This window comes from Cydia fagiglandana, chromosome 19 (assembly GCF_963556715.1).
Source record: "Cydia fagiglandana chromosome 19, ilCydFagi1.1, whole genome shotgun sequence".
Lineage (NCBI taxonomy): Eukaryota > Metazoa > Arthropoda > Insecta > Lepidoptera > Tortricidae > Cydia > Cydia fagiglandana.
In genome coordinates, this window is record NC_085950.1 from 14,726,785 (window position 1) to 14,753,294 (window position 26,510).

Here is a 26,510-nt window from a genome sequence, read left to right on the forward strand (position 1 = left end):
TTGTTTCGCCTTTGACTTTATTTTAAACCAAAGATAACGAATACCTACGACAGATAAGATAAGAGTACGAATTGGTGTACCTATTGTTTGCAAATTATTGTTTATTAACTTATGACAGCTTACATTTAGGAACCAATTATTTTTGCATTTATGAATTTGGTGACAAACTCGTCGTGTCATCTTTAATTTGACCACAAAGAAGTCATCAACATCATCATCTCAGCCATAAGACGTCCACTGCTGAACATAGGCCTCCCCCTTGGACCTCCATTCGTACCGGTTGGAAGCCACCCGCATCCAGCGTCTTCCGGCACAAAGAAGTAAAAATTGCTAAATAAGACCAAAGAAAATAATAATATTATAATAAACATTTAAGGGTTCATTTAATTTAGACAACGTAAAATTGCTTTCACTTACAACAGTTTTTAAACTTAGGTATGTCAGTTGTTAGGTGATTTCAAAAATTATAACTTACAAAAGTTCTTTATTAAAACAAACATCTTGTCAAGTCTTGATTATTTTACAGTAATCAAATTTAATAGTTTGTTTTCCCCTAGACACTTAGACTAAACAATGTTTTGAACAAAAGGAATGCGTTAGTCTGCGAGCCTGGGAGGGAATAGAAAATACGGCTACTGCTATTCTCAAACTATGGTATCTCGACTGCACGCTGATGTAGTGGGTGCGCTACGCGTACACTCACACTCCCTTAGGTTAGCCCTATATAAGCTTTTACATTACGTTATTTAAGACATTATAGATCGATACTCCAAGCAAGTCGTTTCATTCAACGTCCCACATCACATGGCGACCCTGCCAGTGCGGCCTTGTGCTGCACTGGCGGCGCGCCGCGCCAGCCAATTACGAAGAAACATCAAGACGAAAAATAAAAATAAATCAATTATTTAATTGACAAGTGAGCGAAATGTTAACACAACAGTGATATTGACAATTTGACAGTGCTGCAAAGTGGACAGTTTCAAATTTAACAAATATTATTATCAAAAATACGTCGGACTATATTATGAACATTTTTGGTGAATTGGTGTGGTGTGGAACTTAATAGAAATAAATATAGTGTTATACTAAAAAAAAGTGCCAATACGACGTTCGACGGTCGACGTGTCGACGTTCGACGTTCGACTAAATAAATTACCCTTTAGAAATGACTAGAAAATATATATAAAAATAGGTAAATGCGTGAGTACGTTTTGGACAGTTTTCAATTAATAAACTATTTTGAATTATAAAAAATAAATAAACAAGTGGAAATTAACAAAATAGTGGCTGTAAAAATGACAAATATAAAAATGGACTTGTTTCAAAACAATGCGGGACTTATATCGTAGTGATGGTGTTGGTATGCTGCTGGGCGTTGTTCGTGTCGTGAGGCCGAATGATGGGTGCTGGGAGAAATAAGAAGGATTGGCACGCCAGACGAAAAATTGGTTCACATACATATTATAATTAAAATATTTCCATTCAAAGATTCCCATTCTATTCCGCGACAAGTATAGTTATTTTAATGTGAAGATTTTTTAACGTGTATGACCATATTAATGACCATAAAGTTATATAGAAAATAGTTCTAATTAATAAGGTGTGCTTGATGACGAAGCAACAATATGGTTAAAAGTTTGCTACATAATTATTATATTTCTTAATGCCATTTTTTTCTTTAATGAAAGCAAACCAATTTTTTTTTATATTATGTTGATCTAAATTGTAATTTTAAATTTCAAATATGTTAGTCCAATTTCATTTCAGTGTTACGAGTACATAAGGTTTTGTTTTAAAATTATTCCGAATACATTGCACAAGTCACTTAGAAGTAATTTCATCATCACTTCCGTATAAAGCACATTGGTCACGTTGCTACCACGATTGGTATGCGCCGTTTGTAATTTCAGATCAAATTTCAAAGTAAACATTGTAACATTGTGCATCGATTTAGATCACTTAAATTTTACTGTAATACATATATTATTGTTAATAACAAAGACAGAGCCCACTTTTAACGATATACTAAGTTTATGGTTAAGCTTATTACCTAGGTATAGTTTATAACTTTTAGTAGAAATTTAACATGTTTTTCTTATTTTGTGACTTATACTTAAATATTCATATGTATCGGACTTGACATTTTATAAACACGGATCTGACATATAAAACAAATAAGATATGACTATAGAGGTATAATTATGGCTATGACTTTTTTAAATGTAGAATGGTATGTACTGTAAGAGACGAAATTGTATTGAGTTAGTTGGGATTTGGTACGTTTAAGTAAAGATTTAATGTTGGATTTTAGGGGATGAATTTTAAGGTTCGTAACAATGTTTGTAACGGTGTGTTTATATGTAATATTGTTGTGTAATGGTTGCGTAGTTAGAAAGTGAAATAATTCGTAAGTTTGGTTTTAGGGTGGTTCATTTGGAAGATGGATTTGTTTGGTATTAGAGTGCGTTAGTAGTGTTTGAGTAAACTGAAACAGATAAGTTTTTCAAATAACGATTAGCCTGATCAACTAAGAGTTGTTGAAATTCTTATATGTGGAAGTTTTCATGGTGTTGTGTTATGTGGTTGATTTTTGAATGTGTTCTTTTGTGAGAGTGAAATATGGAAGAAAATTAATAGAAATAAATATATACATATATACCTATCGCATCTTCGGTGGCCCGAGAGGCGGCCTTGAGCGGTTAGGTTAGCAAGGGTACGCCAGGATACAAGGCAGGCACGGAATCCTTGGAAGTCTGACCATGATTCGATCGAGTATCAATCGTGGAGACTCCTTGGACACATGGAAGGTTATGATGAAAGGATATGTGTTAAAAGAACTGCCTGTATGAGTATAAAAAATAGTATGTGTGCGCGCTTAAAATAAAAATGTCCTTGTATCCTGAGTAAATAAATAAATATATTATTATAAGGTCGGCCGACCACAAATGTAAATGCGTTGTGTACCCTTGCCGTAAAAGAGATGCACGCTTTAGATGCACACTTTATGAAATAATTTAGTAAAAAAAAAGTAAATGATAAAAGTACTGACGTGTTAAACTAGTGAATAGGTATACCTAAATGAAATGAATTAAAAATAAAGGCTTGCAAGCACCATGATATGACAAGATAAATTAATGAAAAAAAAACTACGTACGTAAAATAATAAACATGGACATTTTTTTTAAATTGTATATTCTTTCTATTTTTTTAATTATTGGTTTTCGAACTTTTACTTCTTATAAAAATGTTTTCTTATAAGTATTATGGAATTTCTTTTGTGTGAATTTAAAATTAATTTGTTAAATATTATTATCTTAGAGATTAGAGACACATAAATGTTATGTAAAAGTTTCGTTTCGTCATCAAAGCACGAATTGTAATTAAGTGATTATATTATAAAATTAAGTACTTATTCATGCTGAAATTGTAATCATCATGTTTACGCTAGATAGCTATTCTAGAGTAGCTTACATAAACATAAGATATTTCTTTTATTGATTTTACATAAGTAGGTACCTATCTAAAAAAAAATACAAGTTTATATTGAGGAATTCAAAATTAAGAACTTTTTGTTTGTGTTACTTATCTTAATGTCTTATTTAAATTTTTTATCATATAATATTACAAATATGTATTTTTGAACCATAAATGATACAGGTTAAAAAAAAAATAGATTATTGAATTTATTATATTATATACGGTAATCTATTTTTTTTTCCCAAGGAATGGAGGTGTAGTGGGTGCGCTACGCGTACACTCACACTCCCTTAGGTTAGCCCTATATAAGCTTTTAGATTACGTTATTTAAGACATTATAGATCGATACTCCAAGCAAGTCGTTTCATTCAACGTCCCACCTCACACTGATCCTAGTATTATTTGAACTTGATTCATACCAATATGAGAGGCAGGGCACTGCCGAAAGTCATCGTGTTCAAATTGGAGAAGGCCAAACGGGGAACTACCTACATACTTTAAGTTATTGCTATGCAGGTATTTTGGTGTTCTGTCTCTGATTTGTTGTTTTGATAGGATTATTTTATATGCACTACGGGGAGAACGAAAAACTAAGAAATTAAATATTATTTGTTGCTTGTAATGATTTTAAAATCTGTAAAAAAATCGCTGTATTTGTCACATAGACTTCATAATACCAATTTTTTTTGACATATTGTATAGTTCGTTTTTTTTAGCATTAGAAAGAACTTCGCAGAAGTAAGCTTGTGGTTCCAAAACCGGGACTTTTAGCGGTAATAATTTGAACTAAATTATATGTATTGACCATGCTACATTAGATAATTCAATAATTATTAACAATTAAAGAGCCTGATAAAAACTGCACGCTTGCTTCTGTGGAGTTCTTTCTAATGCTAAAAAAAACGAACTATAAGGAATAGTTCATTTGACTAGGTGAAAACTGCCTAACCTGACGACATTCGCGTCCCACACGTAGGTAGTAACCAATTAAGTTTCGACTCTTTATCAGTTTGACAGAGTTAAAAAGCTGTCAGATTTGGTAACCCAGTCGCAGCGAAATGCTATACATGGAAGTATTCTGTCCGCTCAATTATGACCCAACGCAAACTACCCCGCGATAGGCGGTACTTACAAACTGCTCGATTGGCAATCTCAGTACGACCGAGATGACAGTCAGTGACAAATGGCTAAATTGATTTATAAAAACAACGTTTTATTGTAATTAAAAATATATTCATGTGTCGTGAAGTGGTGCAGAAGTTATTTTAGTTCATACCTAGGACAGTGGAATCACTTTTCACTTGTAGTAAACAGATAACTGCAGTAGAATTTGGAAAAAACATGACGATTTGTTTTCAATACTACCGTGCTAAGCTAAAACGTAACAACTGCATACGACTTTCATAACAACATACGACTTTTTAAATTGCGAGGATAATAGGGATGGTGTTATGCTAAATGAAGTAGACTATTTTATTAACTTGTGTTTGGTTTAGGTATTTTCTATATAATTATAAATGTAGTAATAAATTCCTTCTTACAGATTTGTATTTTTCTTTTTTATTTCATGAGATGGAGCTAAAAAAACTACCTAGTTATTTCAAATTAATAATCAAATTTGGTATTGTCATTTTACATTACTTTCCATTCAGATTCCCACAAGATGCTATTCGCAGAGAACTATGGAAAAAAGCTGTCCAATTAGAGAGACATGAAATTGAGTGGATGTCTGGCAAGATATCTAGAATATGTTCTATTCATGAGATATAACCCGTGAGATAATCATACCCGGTCTCCTATATGTAGATACACTTTTCCTATCATGCTTTCACTGAATTAATTTAACAAATACACACATTATCGGAAAATGTTGATCATTTGAATCCACCCTCTACTGTCACATATATGTAGTATAATAAAAATTCCTTCTTTCATAACAACAATATATTTCTTGATCACAATATTCCGTTACAGTTCAATCTCCAATCACCTTACTTCACAATCGTCCTCCCTTCACCTCTGCCCGTAACCGAATGCCCGTTAACCGCTATGCCAGTCGTCTTTTATTCTTTCTTCCAACTACCTTCTATTTACAAAGGTCAACTATCAATAACGTTACTATTAAATTTATTAAATTATAGATTGCCAACGATTACTCAACTCTTTATTTTATTAAATCTGTTTCTAATAATTAGTAATTTTAATGAATCTTACACTCGCCCATCCTGACATTGTGCATGTCCTCATGCACAGTCATACTAATCGCGTCTGTCATCTAATCTTACACTCGGCATGTCAAATCATCGGGCATTCAGTAAGAAAATTATTAATACCCATTTAATACAATTTCTTTGTCTGTCTATATACATTTTTTTTTATTATTTATTGAATTCATCTAGGTATATCTTCACATTATTATTTCAAATCCAATAAATATATCCATCTAGATATATAAGTTTTTATTAATGTTACTCATACTACTACATAATATAAAGTACTTACTTTTTTTTTTAAACAAATCATCACTACATATAAAGTACATTACTTAACATATTAGGTTGCTTTTTTTTCATTATTTCTTTTGTTTTTTTCTGTTTTTTTTTTATCACTCTCATGACACAACGTGTCTCACAACATACCATTTTTTTAATCAAATTTTATATGTAGCACATTATTCCTCTTGTTTTTTGATTCCATATTTTCTCCATTCCATTCCATTTTTCATTCCATTTTTTTATGCTACTTACTGAATCACTCTCATGACACAAACGTGTCTCACAACATAACATCCTCTATTTCCGTCTTTTTTTTTCCATCGTTACCATATATCCGTTCGTCCATCCATAGCAAATTACCAATTCAATAATCGAATAATCCAATAATCCAATAATCCAATAATCCAATAATCCAATAATCCAATAATCCAAAAATCCAATAATCCAATAATCCAATAATCCAATAATCCAATAATCCAATAATCCAATAATCCAATAATCCAATAATCCAATAATCCAATAATCCAATAATCCAATAATCCAATAATCCAATAATCCAATAATCCAATAATCCAATAATCCAATAATCCAATAATCCAATAATCCAATAATCCAATAATCCAATAATCAAATAATCCAATAATCAAATAATCCAATAATCCAATAATCCAATAATCCAATAATCCAATAATCCAATAATCCAATAATCCAATAATCCAATAATCCAATAATCCAATAATCCAATAATCCAATAATCCAATAATCCAATAATCCAATAATCCAATAATCCAATAATCCAATAATCCAATAATCCAATAATCCAATAATCCAATAATCCAATAATCCAATAATCCAATAATCCAATAATCCAATAATCCAATAATCCAACAACTCAATAATCCAATAACTCAATAAGCCAATAACTCAATAAGCCAATAACTCAATAAGCCAATAACTCAATAAGCCAATAACTCAATAAGCCAATAACTCAATCCAATAACTCAATAATCCAATAACTCAATAATCCAATAACTCAACTCAAAAATAATAACTCAATAATCCAATAACTCAATAAGCCAATAACTCAATAAGCCAATAACTCAATAAGCCAATAACTCAATAATCCAATAACTCAATAAGCCAATAACTCAATCCAATAACTCAATAATCCAATAACTCAACTCAAAAATAATAACTCAATAATCCAATAACTCAATAATCCAATAACTCAATAATCCAATAACTCAATAATCCAATAACTCAATAATCCAATAACTCAATAATCCAATAACTCAATAATCCAATAACTCAATAATCCAATAACTCAATAATCCAATAACTCAATAATCCAATAACTCAATAATCCAATAACTCAATAATCCAATAACTCAATAATCCAATAACTCAATAATCCAATAACTCAATAATCCAATAACTCAATAATCCAATAACTCAATAATCCAATAACTCAGCTCAATAATCCAATAACTCAACTCAATAATCCAATAACTCAACTCAATAATCCAATAACTCAACTAAATAATCCAATAACTCAACTAAATAATCCAATAACTCAACTCAATAATCCAATAACTCAACTTAATAATCCAATAACTCAACTCAATAACCCAATAACTCAACTGAATAATCCAATAACTCAACTCAATAATCCAATAACTCAACGCAATAATCCAATAACTCAACTCAATAATCCAATAACTCAACTCAATCCAATAACTCAACTCAATAACCCAATAACTCAACTCAATAACCCAATAACTCAACTCAATAACCCAATAACTCAACTCAATAACCCAATAACTCAACTCAATAACCCAATAACTCAACTCATAATTCAATAACTCAACTCAATAATCCAATAACTCAACTCAATAATCCAATAACTCAACTCAATAATCCAATAACTCAACTCAATAATCCAATAACTCAACTCAATAATCCAATAACTCAACTCAATAATCCAATAACTCAACTCAATAATCCAATAACTCAACTCAATAATCCAATAACTCAAGTCAATAATCCAATAACTCAACTCAATAATCCAATAACTCAACTCAATAATCCAATAACTCAACTCAATAATCCAATAACTCAACTCAATAATCCAATAACTCAACTCAATAATCTAATAACTCAACTCAATAATCCAATAACTCAATAATCCAATAACTCAATAATCCAATAACTCAATAATCCAATAACTCAATAATCCAATAACTCAATAATCCAATAACTCAATAATCCAATAACTCAATAATCCAATAACTCAACTCAATAATCCAATAACTCAGCTCAATAATCCAATAACTCAGCTAAATAATCCAATAACTCAGCTCAATAATCCAATAACTCAACTCAATAATCCAATAACTCAACTCAATAATCCAATAACTCAACTCAATAATCCAATAACTCAACTCAATAATCCAATAACTCAACTCAATAATCCAATAACTCAACTCAATAATCCAATAACTCAACTCAATAATCCAATAACTCAACTCAATAATCCAATAACTCAACTCAATAATCCAATAACTCAACTCAATAATCCAATAACTCAACAATCCAATAACTCAACTCAATAACCCAATAACTCAACTCAATAATCCAATAAACTCAACTCAATAATCCAATAAACTCAACTCAATAATCCAATAAACTCAACTCAATAATCCAATAAACTCAACTCAATAATCCAATAAACTCAACTCAATAATCCAATAAACTCAACTCAATAATCCAATAAACACAACTCAATAATCCAATAAACTCAACTCAATAATCCAATAAACTCAACTCAATAATCCAATAAACTCAACTCAATAATCCAATAAACTCAACTCAATAATCCAATAAACTCAACTCAATAATCCAATAAACTCAACTTAATAATCCAATAACTCGATAATGCAATATCTCGATAATCCAATAACTCGATAATCCAATAACTCGATAATCCAATAACTCGATAATCCAATAACTCGATAATCCAATAACTCATTAATCCAATAACTGCTTAATCCAGTAATCCAGTACCTGATCAATCCAGTAACTGATCAATCCAGTAACTCATTAATCCAATAACTCACTAATCCAGTAACTCATTAATGCCGTAACTCATTAATCCCGTAACTCATTAATCCCGTAACTCATTAATCCCGTAACTCATTAATCCCGTAACTCATTAATCCCGTAACTCATTAATCCCGTAACTCATTAATCCCGTAACTCATTAATCCCGTAACTCATTAATCCCGTAACTCATTAATCCCGTAACTCATTAATCCCATAACTCATTTATCCCGTAACTCATTAATCCCGTAACTCATTAATCCCGTAACTCATTCATCCGTAACTCATTAATCCGTAACTCATTAATCCGTAACTCATTAGTCCGTAATTCATTAGTCCGTAATTCATTAGTCCGTAACTCATTAGTCCGTAACTCATTAATCCGTAACTCATTAATCCATAACTCATTAATTAAAATAATCCAGAAATTTTATAATTCGATAATATTATACTTATCAGCATATGTAGGTATTTTCATCATATCGTTATATTACTTGCCACTTAAGCGTCAGTTGCACCAACCACAATTGACGAATTGATCAACAGCAATCAGCAGAGCTTTGCTTGCTAGAATAACCAAGCTAAAATATTTAAAATGCAACGAACTTCTTAAAACCAAGGATACTGAAAGCGAATCAATACACGGTTATAACGAATACTTTACTAGTGTAGGCCCAACCTTGGTTATTCAATCAACACCAGCCAAAATGATCCCGCCAACATTATAAGATTTATAAGATTGAAAAAAATTCCCGTCAGTTTGTTTCTCTTATTATTCTAATAATAATTAGAAAATTGTAGATTTCCCGGATACGCGGAACTGTCCTGTCGGGCCGCACACATGTGTTAGGGTTAAAGAACAAGTCGGTAATTTTAAACAAACAACTTTACATATAATGGATTAACTTTGTTTCTAATCTACATTAACGACTTGACTTTCTTGGATCTGAACAATGCAGACGTTGTGCTACGCTGATGACACGGCAATACTATTTCACGGTGCTTCCTGGGATGCAGTAATCGCCTTCACAGAAAGCGGTCTAGCTTTGGTGACGAACTGGCTTCAATACAATTTGTAACTCTAAAAGCAGACTAAACGAGATATATGTATGTGTGCGTGTATAAAACAGCTGCTTCCGCCTCGTGGTCTCTTAAATGTGTCAAAAGTTTATTCATATTTAATATTAGGTTAGGTACCACTGGTACCTACCACACGTCATGTAATTGTAAAACAATAGAAAAACTTCGTCTATAAAGTACTTAGGTGTTATTCTGGATGAGCAGACTGACAACCGACAGAGGAAGATGAGAAACTCAACTTTACAGCGTACATTCAAACCACAGCTAAATAGTGTCAGGAAATAACCTAACACTCATTTAAATATCTTCGAAATGTCATGGATATACCACAGCGCAAATCAACCTATATTGCCCTAGCTCAACCCATTATTACGTAGGTAGGTACTAATATCGGTGTATAGCGTATAGCGCATCGATCGTTATTGTTGTTTTTTTTTTTTCTTTTTATATACCTACTAAATTATGAACAAATACTGAAGAAACGTAACTTAGTCTTTCCTTTACCAGCGTTAACGGCACATTTTGCCAAAAGAGGAAACAACCAAGATCAAAACTTATGAATTAGGCTAACGAGCCCCATACAACTAACTTGAGCGAACTACAGGATACCACAGCATTGCCTGGACAACGATTCCACCCCCATAATCTGTGAACCCGTACCTCGAGACAACTTTCGTCAATACAAATAACTTTAAGGTACTGTACCAAAATATTCGCAGTTTAAGCAATAAACGACATCTATTAAAATCTACAACTGAAGATGACAAAGATATACAAGCCATCCGTTCCTGTCCTGTGCGGCTTCCACGTGAAAGCGATCCTGGCCGTTGTCCTTCCGTGTTGATCTTCGAAGCCATCTCTCATTGCCTCGGCCGTGTCTGCCGCTGCTGCGGCTTCGACGGTTGCGACTCCGCCTGTTGTTCCCCGGGGACTGGCGGCGGTTGCGACTTCGGCTTCGACGTTCTTGTCCATCATCAGATTTCGATTTTCGGCCACGCTCAGGAGTGTTCAAGCGCCGCCTGGATGTTTTTTCCTCATGGTCCATAGTCTGGAACTCGAAAACAACACCAGCAATGGAAGAGTTCTAAATCTTTGGATTGTTAATAATAGACAAATATAAATTGTTCTTATTAAGCTAAATTCAACTGTTTTATTTATTTATTTAATTTACGTTACTGCTTCCGGGGTAGAATGCGGGACGTTTAAAACAGATCTTAAATCCAAAACAGATCCGTATCCCGGTACGGATCCGGAACACAGGCTTTTCGAAACGGGAAAATTCTAGAACTGGTACAGAAACGGAATCTAGAACAAATTCGGGATCCGGCACTGATCCGATACCAATCCGGCACGCATCCGGTTCAGATCCGGCACGAATCCGGCAAATGATATACACGCGGTATTAATCCGGCACAGATCCGGTACCAATCCGGCACAGATCCGGTACCAATCCGGCACGGATCCGGCACCAGTCTGGGACGGATCCGGTACGAATCCAGCATGGATCCGGAACTCATCCGGCACAAATCAGGTATGCACCCGGCACGGTTCCAGTATCCGGCACGGACCCAAATCCAGAAACGGGATCCGGAATACGAAACGGGCCGCGTAGCCAAGATGCCAATCGCTTACGCTCCGTAGCGATAGGAATGCAACTGTCACTGTCGCGCTAATATGGAACCGAACTATTCAAAATAAAACGGTGTTCCAAAGGTTTCACGCTACCCGCGATGTAATGAATGCTTTAATTATATTATGGATAGGCATTACAGCAAACACAAAAAAAAACCTAACTGTTGGTCTTGAAGAGAAAACTTGCAGTATAATTGCTCTCGAGTGAACGAATAGGCCGAAATGGGTTTACCCAATTATTCTGTTCTTGATAAAATTAACGGTGTCTTTGTTTCTAAGCGCCCGTTAAACATAAACTTCCTAACATAGGAAATATGAAATGATAATTAATTTCAACAAAACAACAACCAATATAAGTGTTACTAATATATGTATAGGTAACTATATAATTATAATAATTTTACACCACTGTTACTATTGAAACAAATTAATTGGGTAATTAAGATTTAACTCGATCAGTTCTAATATTAATACCTACATAATATAATACATTCAGGAATACCATAGTGACTTGTAGGTACTTACCACTTCTGATGTATAATAAAAATTCCTTCTTTCATAACAACAATATATTTCTTGATCACAATATTCCGTTACAGTTCAATCTCCAATCACCTTACTTCACAATCGTCCTCCCTTCACCTCTGCCCGTAACCGAATGCCCGTTAACCGCTATGCCAGTCGTCTTTTATTCTTTCTTCCAACTACCTTCTATTTACAAAGGTCAACTATCAATAACGTTACTAATAAATTTATTAAATTATAGATTGCCAACGATTACTCAACTCTTTATTTTATTAAATCTGTTTCTAATAATTAGTAATTTTAATGAATCTTACAGTAGGTTCTCTCTCAAGCCATTTCCGTCAGTAGACAAGAGCGGCAAACATATTAACTCACATTATAGACGGGTCTAACGCGAATTATATTCAATTACCTTGATTTACCGACGTAAAATCAGTTTCGTTTCGTATAATGTGAGTTAATAAGTATGTGTTCAAAACGCGAAAGTTTAAAATATTATAAGAGAGGCAAATTTTGAAAAAGTAAGCGCGCGAACGGCTGTGGTCCTATACAAAATTTTAATTTTGCACCTTTTTCTACTGACAAACTTGCTTGACCGGCTATATACATATAAAATATTCTGAACTGAAAGTGGGGATTTATTGTGACTCCGCCTGTTCAAATATTTTTGACCCGATTCGTGTACCCGTGTAAATTTTGCAGACTGTATAGCCAGTCCGATTTCTAAGATCAAGTTCGCCATACATTTACTATGGCGTACTTGATCTTAGAAAAACGGTCAGACTATACCTGAACGTGAATTCGCACTGCCATACAGATTGATAATAAAATATACAAAATACTTATTATAGCGGAATACATTTATACAACAATGATATATTTACTTATGTTGAGTTAGTCTGTCATTTCATAACAACATTTTAACTAGTTATCTTTTAATCTTCATTAAATTATTATACGTGAATTATTTGACTGGTTCTTCAATGTATGGCATAAACCTGTCCCTGTCCAAGTCATATTCTAATCAAATATGGACCGCGAACTCTCAGCGGCCAGTACGTACAGCAAGAAGGTTATTAGCGGATTAATGTCGCTGATTGGTAGTTATTGACATTATATGCATTTCATCTACACTTAGCTATGTACCATTAGTGTAATAAAGATGACTATTATTTCGTTTACCAGCTTTGATTACAGTCTCTGTAAACGCTTCGTCTTATTTGAATGTAGGCGTAATTGTGTATGTGTGCTAATTTGGCCCGAGAATTTGAACGGTAATGTTCCTAAAGGCGGTATCCATGGTTATATATGATCGCAGCCCAGTCGTTAAGGTGCGTCTACGCTAGGCGAGCCGAGCACGAGGCGAGCAAACAATTCGTCTAATGTGGACCGACTTACAAGCCACGAACGAGCGCGCTGCGAGCGTTTCGTTCGTGCTCGGCTGCGTTCCGCCAGTTGTCGATTTTTTGACGAACACAAAGGGATTTGCTTCGCGCTCGCAGTGCGCTCGTGGACGTGTTCGTTGTACGTCCACACTTGACGCCGCGAACGACGAAGTCGAGAACGGCTCCGCTCGTGCTTCGCTCGTGCTCGGTTCGTCTAGCGTAGACCCACCTTAAGGTAGGTAGCTATTATGCTGGTTGTTGTGAGACAGGAGCGCCCAGTGAACGTGAATACGACGGTCACTGCAAGGCGCATTGTGAGGCAACGCCCGCACAACAGGGGCCCCGGTCCCGGGCGACTTGCTCTAGTAATAATTAAACAGCATTGTGCCCGTCTGTAGCTTACTATGTCGACCATATACATATATTTGTAAGACATGTCGTTGACACAGCCATATATTTTCATGAGCAAAACAGTTTATCTATATGCTTGACATAATTTGCGGTTTTTTAACGCATTTTAGAGGGTTTATGATATACTGTGATTGTAAGTGGAAGTATTACTTCAAGTCCTTTTGCTAAAACATGGACTTGTTAACCAGCCCAACAAATAAGAATATTTTCTGTAATATTGTAAATATTACCACCAACATCGCCTTTGTTGCACGACCATGGCATTGTTGATTTTGATAAAGAGTTTTGGCGGAAGGGTGTCGTGTTCCGGCGTTTCCCGTTGCTACCTGATACCGCGAACTCGCAAAACACTTCTCAAATGTGTTTTCGTTCCTCGGTTTTTGAGTACAATAACTCTTTATTGAACACCTTGAAAATAAAATACGACAGAATATACCTACATACAAAAGACAGACAGATAAACAACAGGCAGTTGCCTAAGGCCCTAGACAAGTTGCCAACCGAAACTTAAACAATGTATGGAAATTGTTACTTGATTTTTCGTAGCCCGTATACTCGTTTCAAGAAGTCATAGATAAGATAAGATAAAAGATAAAAAATAGTTTATTCAAGTAGGCATATTACAATGCGCTTATGAACGTCAAATAAACCTTTACCGGCTCCAACCGTACACCTCTGCCCCGAGAAGATTTAAATCCCCCCTCAATTGGAGGAGGGTATCCCAATATGGGACCGGCAACAAACTCGGCGGGACACATCTTTTCAAAACATTATTACATCTTATAATTAACATGCATTACGAGTAATTAAGAAGAATACATTTTATATTACTATAGAATTCATGCAATTATACTAAGTGAGTACATAACTTTATAGAATTTGATATAAAAAATAAACATATATGTACATGAAATCACAAATACGTAGCTCTTTCAGAAAACATATCAAATCTTACAAAAGGAAAAGAAATTAAAATCAATAAAAGATAAAATAAATTAAAATCATATAACTTCACACTCGGACCGGGCTTACAAGAAACCAAACGATTATTCTAAACAGGCTTCAACCCTCAAGCTGCGACGGCCCTAATTGATCCCAGTTTGTTCTCCAATTACATTTCAGCCCTTTATTTATTGTTTTCGATCCTATTGTTGGTCGAGTACGCTCAGGCGATAATCGACAAATTAAACTGTCAGCGCCTTTTTACCGGGAGATTAAACCTCGAAGCCGCGCAAAATGGTTGTGTTTGCAGCTAACTAATTAAGGATCTGACATCGTGAAAACAGAGTTAAATACTGACGCAGGGCGGTAAGCGAAAACGCGCCTTTGACAGGTTAATCTGCGGTTTATCTTTTACAGTGTCAGCCATTATAAAAACAGGACTTCAAGGCGAAATTGGTGCAAATTTGCGCTTTTTCGCTTAACGCCTCTTTGACGGGTTAATTAGCGGTTTATCTACTGCAGTGTCAGCTATTATAAAAACAGGACCTCGTAAGCGACACTTGGTGCAAATTTCCGCTTTCGTTATTAGGATATTCAAAGGCACCATACCTATTATTCCAATATTACAAGTGCACACTGCACAGCTACAGTATGCCTCGTCTTTTCCTATTATTTAAAGAGGGACGGGTAAGTCATCTCGCGCGCGGAATACTGTCGCGGCGCCACTGTGTTAAGTCCATCTGTATATCTGTCAAGATACTGTTTTAAGTGTAGGTGTTGGTTTCCTATTGCATCATGGATATCATGCAAAGAAATCCTCCATTTTTTGTGGTCCTCAATTTACTTGGCAGAAAGTTTAGGTTTCGAGCCTATATTACACTTTTTAACCTCATTTCAATTACAAATATCATTACTGCGATTGAAAATCGTTTGAAGGCTGTCCTTTACTTACACAATGATGTCCGATCCTACCTTTACCTTTCCGTGAACTCGAAACTGGTTGGGTCCTTTTGTGCGCTGGCATTCAGGAAATAGCTTGTCCTATCTACTCGATACTACCTGTACATGTATGTACAAGTCGGAAAACCCTACAATAAAGCATTGGCTGAAATTGTATTTCTTGAGGACATTATCTTTAGAATTTTAGTTTATCAGCCATATTCGCAAAATGAGATACGTCAAATACTAGATATTGAAACGATATGGAATAGATATGTCAGTGTCAAACAAGTGTCAAAAGTGACGTTTTTGTTTGAAGAAATGTCACTTTTGACACTTGTTTGACACTGACATATCTAATCCATATCGTTTCAATATGTAGTATTTGACGTATCTCATTGTTCGAATACGGCTGTAAGTCTCTCATGATTGTAGAATTTTTATCACACTAAGATTAGTAAATATAGGTAAGCATGGACAAAGGAATTAATTATCTTTGATATAAGTGACCATTTAGTGTTGATGATGTATGTTTATGTTACTCCGATGACAATACAAATAACTTGATTTTGCTTAAAATATGGTATGTACTAAAGTTGGCCATCAAAATGATGGTAATATAACACCCTGGTAGATATACTTACTTGCATTAAGTAACTCAAACATTCTCAGCTTCAGCGACATCGGTTTATTTTATTTCACACTTAGGTAGAGTCTTGGGTAGGTAGTCTCATAGTTATCAGGTAACATCCCATACGACCGTAACCTAACCTGAACCCTAGCCTACAAGTACTTATTGGTAGTTATTACTGACATTATCACAAGTCACCATACCAACAAAATACAAATAAATATGGAACTTATCTTTCTCATATAACCATAACTGCAGTTCAAGGGCCTCAGGATAATACGCCATTACCGCGGGTCCCATTAACTGAATGGAGTCCCCTACTCGTCCGTTTTTCTCCCATATCGCGCGGGCCAGTCGTTCCAGTGATGTAGTGCTCCACGATTAAGGAAGCCACGGCAGCTTACTGGCCAGTGGTTGAGTTCAATATCCTCCTGTGATAAGTTTTTCAACTGAGTGTTACTTTAGTGTACTAATATGGTCCCTAAAATAATATGTATTCAATCAGCTTACATTTTTTGTATAATATGTATATGTAGGCAAATGAACAGACGAATCGCCTGATGGTAAGTGTTTACAGACGCCCATGGAGAAACGTACAGTCAACGGTAAAAATATGGGTGTACAAATAATTTCAAAAATATGCCCCATAACTCTTATGTCAGTGAATTAAGAACTATGGGACATATTTTTGAGTAAGTTGTCTACACCCATCTCGGAGTAATTAACAATGGAGCCGCCATTAACAGGCGTTCCCCTCTGTCGAAAATAGGCGGCCAATGGTCAACCTCATGTCAACCATATGTATGGACTGACGTTTATCTGACATGACGTACCTATACATTTGATGTGCCCCTCCCCCGCAAAAAACGGCAGACTATTTTGTACCGAAAATTTTAGACATGGCGTCTCCGTTGGTTATATCCTCCAAGACACCCATATTTTTACCGTTGACTGTCACACCAGAGAGTTTGTAAATGGGTTGCTGACGTTTAAAAGAGTACGCTCTTTTTTGATGGTTCGAAGATCCATATTCGTCCGGAAATAGTGCACCAATGAATGTATTAATTTTTAAAACATTGATGCATGGGTGGAAACAAGATATACCGATCAACAAGCCATTGTATGATTCGGAATAAACGAATTATCAAAATTAAGAAAACGTAGGTAGTCTTAAATAAAGCACACAACCGTGATATGCGTTATTAGTTTAAATCCGAGCACGGACAACATTTAAAAAGTTAGTCATAATAACGTGCCATCACCATTCTTCAGAATGAATAATGCAAAGCCGAAGTTTGTACTTGATGCGACTGCACTTGTTGCATCGTCTGGTGCCGTTTCAGCGGGCCAGTTTTCCGTGTTCTACATCAAATTGAAAGAGTGCGCGATTTATGTTCGAATTGCACCAGTTATTAGGATAAATATTTCTATGTATTTATATAAGTAGTTGTAGTGTATGCATGTACTGCGCATCGTGCGCACCAATAAACGGCACTTAGCAACCAACCGTGTGCGTGTATAAGTTTCTGAATCCTAACCTCAAAGCTAACAGAATAAAAACAAATCTTAAAACAAATATTTCAGATTGAAAAAGTATTCGCTATGAAAATTTAATTAAAATGTCAAGTATAAAGTTATAAATATAGGCACAGTGTTGATAACCCACGCAAATGAATAACTAAAATATCCTTAAGTTATCAGCTTTAATTTTGCTTTAATATTTAGCAGTTCACTTACAACCTTTTTTGGAATTAGTAGATGTGTGTGTGTGTGTGTGTGTGTACCTACCATCGCCCAAACTGTTAACTGTCCATCGGTGAACCTTATGCCCTTTGTAATAAGGTCCATCGACGTACAGTCTCTCCTGCCGATACTTATATAGGTACCAGAAGAACTGCACGTTAAAAGTTATGTATGACATGTATGTGTATTTAATCGACCTCCTGTATATTTATCTAAAAATTTACAATACGAGTTGTATTTTATTTTGTTTGTAACAAAACATACCTACTTGTCCTACTTATTAACCACAAAATCGATCCTCCGCCCAAGCAGCTCGTACATTATTCACATACAAACTATTATGAAAGCCAAAGCAGCGGGCAATTGATCATGCGACGATATTACGGGGACGTGACGAGGCGAATTTAATTCTCGGCGACATTTTTTTCGAGGTTCCTGGGTTTAAAGTAGACAAGTTTACAGCAGGTTTATAGATATAAGTACGTTATTACGGGTTAGTTAACTTTTGTTACTAATTAAACTAAGAATGATATATTTACATCATGTTTATTATACGAGTCAAAATATCTAGCAGACATGGCAACTACTACATTTGTAATAAAATTAGCATCGAATAAAAAAAACAACGGGTTGCACTCCGGGAGTGCCGGCAGAAGTGAAAACTCAATGACATTGTAAAATTTTAATAACAGCGCCATCTAGTGCAAAATGTCTGCAGTACTATGTATCAACACTGTGAGTACTACACTTACATTAATACCAGTTTGAGGGAAACTCACTAGATGGCATTTTAATAAAAAAACAATAATAATAGCACGCTCAGGCATACATTTTCGCCGCGCGGTATAAAGAGCGGGTTACGCATAACGCTTTACGGCTTACGCCTTACGCTGTCTCGAGTTTAACATTTTTTCCCCACCTTAAAAAAGTGCACAGCGCCGCTAAAGAAGTTATCACTTCAAAAAAAATTACATACGTTATTTTATGTCGGGTTAAGAGTTATTTTTTAATTTTATCCTTTAACCTTCAAGAAGAAACGAATGAATATTACGTAATTTTATTATTATAGGATACAAATCGTCTTCATTCACGCCCAAATAATAAAGTTCTTATGCGTTATTCCTAGCACATACTTACATAATTCGTTAGTAGGTAAATTCTTTGATTATTTACTTATTATTTTTCTTTAGTATCAACTGGGTGACAATCAAAATTAACTAAGTATCTACTCAAAAATCATGACGATATAAAAATAAACAAACAACAGGCGAATATGAAACACACATAGTTATTTACAACTGTTTTCACTAGGTTTTCACCGTACCTACTTAATTTTAAATTCTGCTGGCTATGTCTCATTTGTGTTATGAAGGGGCCCTTAAGTTTTTTGTAAGTCAAAGCCTGCGTATTAACGTGCGGCATTTTAATTGAGCGACCGTTTTCGCCTTCCGGGTTCAGAAATTGAATTCAGTTGATTTATATAAATTTGCAAAAATTAGTTTTCCCTCCGAGTTTTCCTTGTGGACCTTTTTTATTTCCATAAATCTTTCGTGACATCGGAAACACGCGAGGTACCTGTCCCTACTTATTACGATTATATAAAACAACCCATCGTTGGAACCTACAAGTAGAATTGAAGATATCGACAATCGTAAATAAATAAAACTTGAATGACATGAACTAAGAATAAATTTAACAGTAGAAAAATTACTGTCTTGGGTGAGCACTGAGCACTTGAGTATCGATCTAGATGCCGTGAGTTCAAGTCTCACCGAAGACAGTAATTTTTCCACCTTTAAATTTATTCTAAGCTTAATACCATCGTTCGTTTCGTTAAAAATTAAAATTGGATGACATGGTCCAATGCTAGATAAAAAAAAATATGTCCGTTGTATTTAAGCCAAAATTAGGTAGTAGTGTACTTATAAAGTGGATTATGCGAGCTACCGATAAGCCTGACGCCGCATTTCCTTAAGTTACTCATTAAAGTATCGACTTCCGGCGGCAGGATAATGACGTCAGAAATGATTACGGATTATCGCTGACGTTGTTGGTGAAAATCTGACAAATGAGTTTCACGTTTTTGCAAAGTATAAAATTTATGATAATCTAAAGGAAATTATGGGACGGTGAAAGGTTCAGAAAAGATGTTTTATAAAATAGGTAATAGAAATATACCATCTGCTTGTAAAGCTTTCACGGAAGGTATTATAATTAACACACGTAAAATAAATACCACAATGAATTTAATAGTAGTTTATGTGACTGCTACATAATGAAAGGCATTAAAATACGAGTGTGGGTTTATGAAACGAATGAAATGAGTTTCATAATAGTATCACACGAGTGTTTAATGCCTAATTATGTATAGTTACATACACTGCTTTATCTACACACATATTATAAACTTTCTATGATATATTCACTAACTTCATATTACAGCCGACTTTGCTCTCTGGCGGAACTCGCGGATATGAGATGGCGTTTCCGAAATATCTTTATCGCACATTTTACACGAAACTTTTGTTATAGTTCCTTTAAAAACAACAAAACAAATTAATATTTTACTTATCAACTATCTAAAAGATAAACTGTACGTCAAATGGCGGCAAATGAAAACTTTTTTCACGCACGTCACGCATCCGTAGTTTTTTTTTAATTCAGAGACAAACTAGAGTCGGGGTCGATTACCATATCGTCCGATACCAACTTACATGCGAGTTTGTCAATATTGTATGCAATTGTCATTTGATTTCGAATAAAACGTCATCTCAACTGATATTAGAATAGGGGTCAAATCAAATTGCTTTTTTTTTCAGAGATGTTCGAAATTTGAAATGCATTACCAAATCGATTTTGATATAGTAATGAAACTAAGTATTACCACATTTTCACAGATAAGAAATTTGCTGTAACAAAACAGTTTATCGTAATGTGGGCCATTATTTACGAATTTTGAAGGCATCATAGACAGTTTATGATATGTGTGTAGATAAAAGATTATATCAAAGTACCTATCATAGAATTGCCGTGAACTGTCAACGGCCGCATTCTGCTTCTTTGTAACGAAATCGCAGTCATTTACAAATCTGTTTCCAGTTGTATAATTTAATTCAATTGAATCATGATAACGTGAACCCTTTACAACAAATCAAAACAACTTTGTCGTCGAAAACCCAATGCCTAATGGCAGCCATTTTGGCAATTTTGGCGCGGAAACGACTTCCGCGTTATACAGGAGGATTAATGAGTATTTTTGATACTCATTGTTATTATTATGTTTGGAGTGACGAAGGAAATGAGCTAGGGGGATGGAGCGGGAGGTAATTAGTCCCAGTGTTTCAGTGGAAATTTGCTTAAATATTCAGTAAGTGTTACGTTCTAATGCTTTCAAGGACAAATGAGAAATCTCGTAACCTCTCAGGAGCTTAGTTTGTGAGCCGTAACAAAGGTAAAGTTTCTTTATTGACGGATTTATTTATCTAATTAGTTCATGTAAATAATAAATCATGATGTTAACTGAGTATTTCACTACGAATGCTGTCTGTAAGCTGGCTATTAATATACCTAAAAAAGGTTGTAAAACTAGTAAAAAAAAGTTAGCCAAAATAGGTTACTTTTTTGTGTGTCCTATAAAGTTATTTAAAATAATATGTTATTTCGGGCAAAAATCTCTGTTCATTTCCTCTAAATCATAAGCATAACGAAACGTAAACAAGGCATAGAAGAAAACTTGATACTGTAAGCGCTCTTTTCCATTTTGGCAATGTGTCAAATGACACTAAATGTGTTTAGACCCACGCCCGGCCCGGAATAGAGGGCCTGGAAGAAACGCCTTCAACGACCTCCTAGCCGTTTTCCGGGGCGCCTCGACCCACGTTTAATGAAGACATTAACCGTTAAATCTACGTGCAAGTACTGGGGGGCTAGCCAAGACGACAATCGTTCGCAGAGAGACGCAACTAAGCGCTATCTTTCTCTATCACATTATGGAAGATTGATAGAGAGACAATAGTTTCGCTGTCGCTTTCTGCAAACGATCTTCATCTTGGCTAGGCCCCCGGGTCGGGTCACGTCTCACGCCGCAAATCGGATTTATTGCTTACCAATAAAATCGGCGAGCTCTCAGGGCGGAACCTGCGATGGCATTTTATATTTATACACGAAATATAACTCTGCGCCAACAGTGTATTTATGCTGTAAGCAAATATGCATGTTTGCATGTTTTATGCTGCACTTTTAGCTGTGATTATTGTCTTGGAGAGTACGTCGCAAGGCCAAATATTGAATAAAAAAAGTTTGTTTTGAGCAGCCTGTTTTTTCGTATCAATGATTTTTCAAGACCAGAATCCCTAAAATGGTCAAATATTTAACAATCAAAGCTATTATTAACGTATATAAGATTAAAAGCATCCTAGTGCCTGATGATTACGCGTTATTCGCATTTCCAATGTTGTTATCTACTGCCACGAAACTGTAAAGTTATCACAAAAAGTTTTCCAAGAAATGAATCTCACTTAACTTCAACTTATCTTTCAATTTAAGATATGCAGATAAACCCGCTTTGAGCGTTATTTTCCACAAAGTCGATAAACACTCAATTTATCATATTTCGGACAATGGGATTTTTGTATAGAACGCCACCCTTTCAGGCGCTGCTCTGATCAATAACGGCGTGATTGATATTCACTTGGTTAAACAAACGTTTGGGGCGTTTAAAAATGAATATAATAGGACTGCAAATAAATGGATTAGAGCTCAAAGTTGGACAGCAGATAGGATTCATGAATGAGCAGAAATTTTGCGTGTTCAAATTGAACCTGTGTGGAATGAATTATCGCTTCAGCAGATTAAACAAAACCCACAAATGTGTGTTATTAGCGTCGAAACCCATCTCCGTAATTGCCTGGATATTTGTGCTGCATCTCTTTCCGTAATAGATAAAAGATTCGACAGAGTCTTCCAGATATTCGCAAATTATTCAAATAAACCGGTACTTAACCGCGTACATTTACATTTTAAGGTCAAATGGAGAAAGAGGAGCATAGTAGTTTGGTTTGCCCAGATTAAGTAACAGTATGACAATCCCAAATAAGCGTTCCTCTTACGGTGCTTTTCATACTCATCTGACTGCATTGATTTGACGTTACCTACAAGACCCACATGATGACACCTCGGAAAGAATTGGCAGTCTCTTATAAAGTAGTGGTTTTTGATCCTATTTTAGCTGCATCTTTATTGCAGCCTTGCTGTAACAAACTAAGAATCTTTAGCAGGGCCGACTTATCTATGCTGGGGCCCTTGGGCACATAAGAAATGGGCCCTTTTAGAAAGTAAATAAAGCGAATTAAACTATCATTTTTCTACTGTGATCTTCATTATGGGTTAACAAGTATACTATTACTGTCTGTCCTTTGTGGCCCCCCGAGGATGGTGGCCCCAGGGCCACCGTGCCCAGGCACGGGCCACGTGTGCCCTTCTGGTAACGACGGTACTGATCCTTAGTTCTGATCGTTCCCCCATCGTTCCAGAAGCTGGTGGTGGGCAACGCCACGCAGCGCAACTGGCGCGGCATCCTCATCGCGCTGCTGGTGATCGTGGCCGTCCTGGCGCTGATCGTCACGTCCGTGGTGCTGCTCACACCGCCCGACGAGGGGCCCAGGGTCAAGGGCCGCCGGCTTCGCATACAGGACCTGCTCAGCGACGAACTGGTGCCTGTTAGATGGAACGGGACGTGGATTTCTGGTGAGTCTATTATTACGACAGTTTGTAAGAGTAATTAAAAATGTGTTTCCATTCTTCGAGATTGAAACTAAAACTCTGTATTTATAACAGTATTTAATGATTCACGGTTTTCACTAGACTTATATCGATCGGGATATGAACCGTAATTACCTTCAAAAATAATCACGGTTCGGTTAAAGGTAATAACGGTTCACATCCCGGTCAATATAAGTCTAGTGGAACTCTGTATTTTGTGATAAATGATAATTGTTCTATTACAGCGATTATAAACAGTATACATCAATCAAGATAAAAGAAATATCGATTATATTTTCTACGTAACACAATAAATACAAATCCTAAATCAAACCCCAGTCTGAAGAAGCTTAACTTGATTTGAGTAATGCAAACTCATTTCAACATTACATGACATGTTCTACGTTTAACGAATATCAATGAATGAATTTTCCGAATTCTCATTTTATTTTGATGAGCGTGAAAACATGACACAAACGTGATTCGAATACGGAATGAAGACCTCAACATGAATTCAGGGTGTAAAATAATACTTTTGATTTTATATTAAACTAAATCCATCCCTTTTACAACATCATGTTGCATTGATATTATTGTCATATAATATTAGTAGTTCGCCTCGATCAGAGACAGAGAGCTCACAACACATACCTACATACATTTTTATCTCTCTAACTCGTAAAACTCAAGGCCACAATTATTATTCTCATGTTTGATCTTAGAATATAATTTTATTCACATATATAAAGACACATCAGAAGATTATTAAAGATATCAGTTAACAACCACGAAACTTATAGACATAAAAAGTGCACCCTACTATATCTAAAACTTACTTCGTTCAGTCAATCCAAACAATATCATACACGTATTTGACGTATATTCCTTAAATATTTCGTCTTCTTAAAATAAGAAAACCTTCGACGCGACTTCACACAGTATTCGAATTGGACTTGCTATAAAAGTACGTCTCAGCTTCGTGATATCACTGAGCAAGACGAGCATAAGCAGAGAAAGTATTTGTAACTTAGTTATGTCAGTAAGTGAATCAACTGCAATTTGCTTGCAGTTTGGCAGAAGAAAAACATTTGTAAAATAGGGTTTATTTCATCTCAATAAATGTTTTTTTTTTACTTTTTCCTGCCATGGTTGCGTGTATCAGCAGTATGCAAACAGAACTATGTAAGCATGTAAATAAGTAGACCTGTCTTCTAACAAACTATGCTACTAGTAGAATTAGTTTATCCTCAAATATGATATGACGTTTTCAAAGTCGAATAACGGCTCGATTCGGGAAATGAATTAGAGACTCACTAGATATGAAATAGTAAAGATATGTGACGTTCCACTGCAAAAGGTACCTTATGGCGGCTGGCGCCGCGATTCGGGAAATGAATTAGATAGGTATTCACTAGATATGAAATAGTGAAGATATGTGACGTTACATAGAAAAAGGCACCTTATGGCGGCCGGCGCTTACGTCGCATAGCGCCGCAATAATATTGGAGCGGCGTTAATGATAGCGTAAGCGCCAACCGCCATAAGGTACCTTTATCCGTGGCACGTCACATATCTTTACTATATCGTTTCTAGTTAATCTCTAATTTATTTCCCGAATCGCGCCGTAAGAGTTGCTTTGTACTAGTAATGACGTCGAGAACAGCGGTATGTTCTAATGAAATAGGCAGCCAAACGACTCATAAAGACAATAATTGCTTCTAAACTGACGTCGCTCACGTAATCAGACGGCAATAAACAATTGTAATGTTTCTATCTCACAAAACTTTAGCACCGCGTCTGCGAACTTCAAAGGAACTTTTACAGTTCTCGTTTCTTTGAGACTGAAATAATTCGAAGCGACTTTTTCACACTTGCACCATATAAATGTGCATTTGAATATCAACCATGACTTTAACAGCTCAAGGTTCAAATTTGATTCGCAATTTAATAGTCTAGGAAATATTTCTCCGGATTTCTTTACCGAAAGTCCCTCCTAGTGGCCTAGTACTCGTCAGACTAGACACAACTTGAGCGTGTTAAGTGACTTTTAGTGTAAGAGCCGCGCACAGCAAAACCTAGACTATGGAGCAAAAGTCGCTACGTTTCAGTACCTGAGGTAGGTATGTCAAGGTGTAGTGTAGGTATTGCAAGTCGGTACCTAAGGTATGTCGCGCGGGGCTATAAAAAGTCTACGAGAACTGACTTCGATTTTATGATAACAATTGCTTCGAGTGTTGTGATAAGTTACTTAGCTAACGAAAATGATGAAATTTATCTAAATTATAGCGTATTAATAAGTTATCTTATGAACTGTATTATCAAATTATCATTCAGAATTGCCGCATTTTCCAATTTAGTCGTCCCATTGAGATCGTTACGAATATGGGTGTT

At 35.4% G+C, this 26,510-nt stretch overlaps 1 protein-coding gene across 2 annotated transcripts in view; it reads left to right on the top strand.

The window, feature by feature from the left end:
- LOC134674069 (inactive dipeptidyl peptidase 10) overlaps positions 1-26,510 on the top strand; it is a 214,150-nt gene that overhangs the window by 92,875 nt on the left and 94,765 nt on the right. Inside the window, exon 3 of one of the 2 annotated variants that reach the window (XM_063532121.1) lies at positions 23,891-24,104. In XM_063532121.1, the coding sequence (XP_063388191.1) occupies positions 23,891-24,104 (214 nt within the window). The remainder of the gene's footprint in view (positions 1-23,890; positions 24,105-26,510) is intronic. The other variant, XM_063532122.1, reaches the window with a different exon arrangement.